This window comes from Pseudomyrmex gracilis, unplaced genomic scaffold (assembly GCF_002006095.1).
Source record: "Pseudomyrmex gracilis isolate BER0280 unplaced genomic scaffold, ASM200609v1 scaffold_2807, whole genome shotgun sequence".
In the NCBI taxonomy this organism is placed as follows: domain Eukaryota; kingdom Metazoa; phylum Arthropoda; class Insecta; order Hymenoptera; family Formicidae; genus Pseudomyrmex; species Pseudomyrmex gracilis.
Genome location: NW_018023391.1, coordinates 2,736 through 4,949, shown reverse-complemented (window position 1 = coordinate 4,949; position 2,214 = coordinate 2,736). Strand labels below are relative to the sequence as shown.

Here is a 2,214-nt window from a genome sequence, read left to right as displayed (position 1 = left end):
CTGCTATTTTACAGGTTATTTCAGGAAATAAAACAAATCTCGTATATCACGTGGCACTTGCGCAAGCACATGAAAGAAAGAAAAACAGTACATGAGTAGGACAGAAGTATATTTTTTCTGTCTCTCAGATCTTGCTCACACTTCCCACTCATTGTTTGAATAGGCTATTCCCACTCTATATCTAAGCTTTATGGATAACAGAATGAACATATACTAGTAGCATCACTGCGTAGTACATATATTGATAATCAAATTCTATTTTTGTCAAGGTTTGAGACCGTAGGCGATGAAATTGTTTTAAAAAAAATGCAAATATGAAGTGTCCTCTCCATTCTTAATAATTTTATTTCTCTACCAATCACATCGTATTATCACTGTAAACACTGATACATAATCTAGCGGAACTTTAGCAACTCTTGAGTTTGTTTCGTTATAGATAAACAGAGCAGTAGAAGAAGTATTTATGTATATTAGTTTGATTGCGTTTCGATATTTACTGCCAATATTGCAAATCTATAGTACATATAATGTAAAATATGGATTTAGTACTGGCAGTGAATATCAAAACGCAGCCTTTGTATATGTATGTGAAAGGGAAACAAACAAATACATAGAAAACAAAAATGGAAGTTAGCCTGTATCTCAAGTAATTTTTTACGAGAAAATTGTATTTGAAATAGAAAATGGATAATCAAAACCATTTAAATGGAAATGTAAAATAGGTTTTGAAAAAATATATTTTAAATATAAAATACGAAATAGGCATTTTACATTTTGCATTTCTATTTTAAATGCATCCATTTCAAATAATGCACATCTCTAATATTAATGATATACACAATTGTGTTTTCCGTACCTTTCAAGATATTTTCTATTTCCATGGATGTCCATGATGAGAATACTGGTGTTCTAGGTTTGACAATACCAGGATGATGCCTATATTTTAGGCCATTGTTAGAAATCAAATTTAATGTTTTATCATTGAGTATAGTTTTTGGCTTTGCTGACAACTGAAAATGCAAGACTTATAGTATCATATTTTTATCTTATTTATTATATCTAAGCATGTGATGTCATACAATAGAAAATTTATATCATACTCACACATTGTAAAGATACAAATCTTGTCCAATGTACTCTTGGCACAACTAGCTTCACCATATTTTATATAATAAAATTAAATTTCAGTAAGTCAACAATTCACACATTTGTCATAAAAAAAACTCAACCTGTATGGAAAAAATAATAAAATAGTATAACTATATTAAATAGTATAATTATATTAAAAAATTTATAACACATATATAAATATAAGAGACTGAAGAGACACGTTGCTAAATAAAAGTACTACGTACTATTAACAATCACTCGAATGTTTGTAATGCGCTATATAATCTCTACGAAATTTGTGTGATCTTTTGATAGAATTTACGACATACTAACAAATACTGTAATACGTATCAAAATAGCGACAGAAATTTAACTGTTGCTTAAGCTTACTGAAAAACTCGCGACATGACGCGAATACGTACCTACAATGCATCGCCCGGTGAATTCATTGCTCCGATAATAATTCAACGTGATCAGTAATCTCGTTCGCGCGTATGACAACTCGAGTGTCGCGTGCACGTCAAATCAAGCGCGTCCTAATCGTCGTTTAGACGCTTATTTTTCGACTTAATAAGTATGAAGTTCGCGGAACACCTGAGTGCTCACATCACACCGGAATAGAATATATCAATTACGAAGGCTGCGTTCGTTTTTTACTGAAAATTTATAGATTTATGTCACGTATACTATAGATTTTTCAGTACTGCCAGTAATAACCGAACAAGGGTACGTTTTAAAATCCTACCTTGGTTACTAAAATGCTATATTCTATGTCACGTGTACTATCCCAAGCAGCAAAGCTGGGCATCTTGATCAAGACAAAGTCAGATTGTTTTAATTAAGTATGAAATTACCAAGTTTTGACCTAAAAAATGTTCTAAAAGTCGAATAATGTTTCAAGTCTTATATGGAAGTCGAAAATATATAGTTTTAACTTATAAAATGCCTTCAAAGTTCTGTGACTTTAATGTTAGACATTAAGTTATAAATGACTAAATTTTGACTAAAGATGTGCCTTCATGGTCGAATGAGCTATGAAATCAAAATGAGTGTCTCGTTTGAAAGCAATATGACTTAGTTGTATTACCTAATTTCAACTACGTA

The 2,214-nt window shown here is 31.0% G+C and overlaps 1 protein-coding gene across 2 annotated transcripts in view; it reads right to left on the bottom strand.

The window, feature by feature from the left end:
- LOC109862979 overlaps positions 1–1,755 on the bottom strand; it is a 3,873-nt gene extending 2,118 nt beyond the window's left edge. For both annotated transcript variants that reach the window (XR_002251265.1, XM_020443155.1), the window contains exons 1-3: positions 1,533–1,755; positions 1,105–1,229; positions 857–1,010 (exon numbers count right to left, since the gene is read on the bottom strand). Coding sequence is in view for 1 of the 2 variants with exons in the window: in XM_020443155.1 (XP_020298744.1) it covers positions 857–1,010; positions 1,105–1,161 (211 nt within the window). In the remaining variant the exon portion in view is untranslated. The remainder of the gene's footprint in view (positions 1–856; positions 1,011–1,104; positions 1,230–1,532) is intronic.
- Between the last annotated feature and the right edge of the window lie 459 nt (positions 1,756–2,214).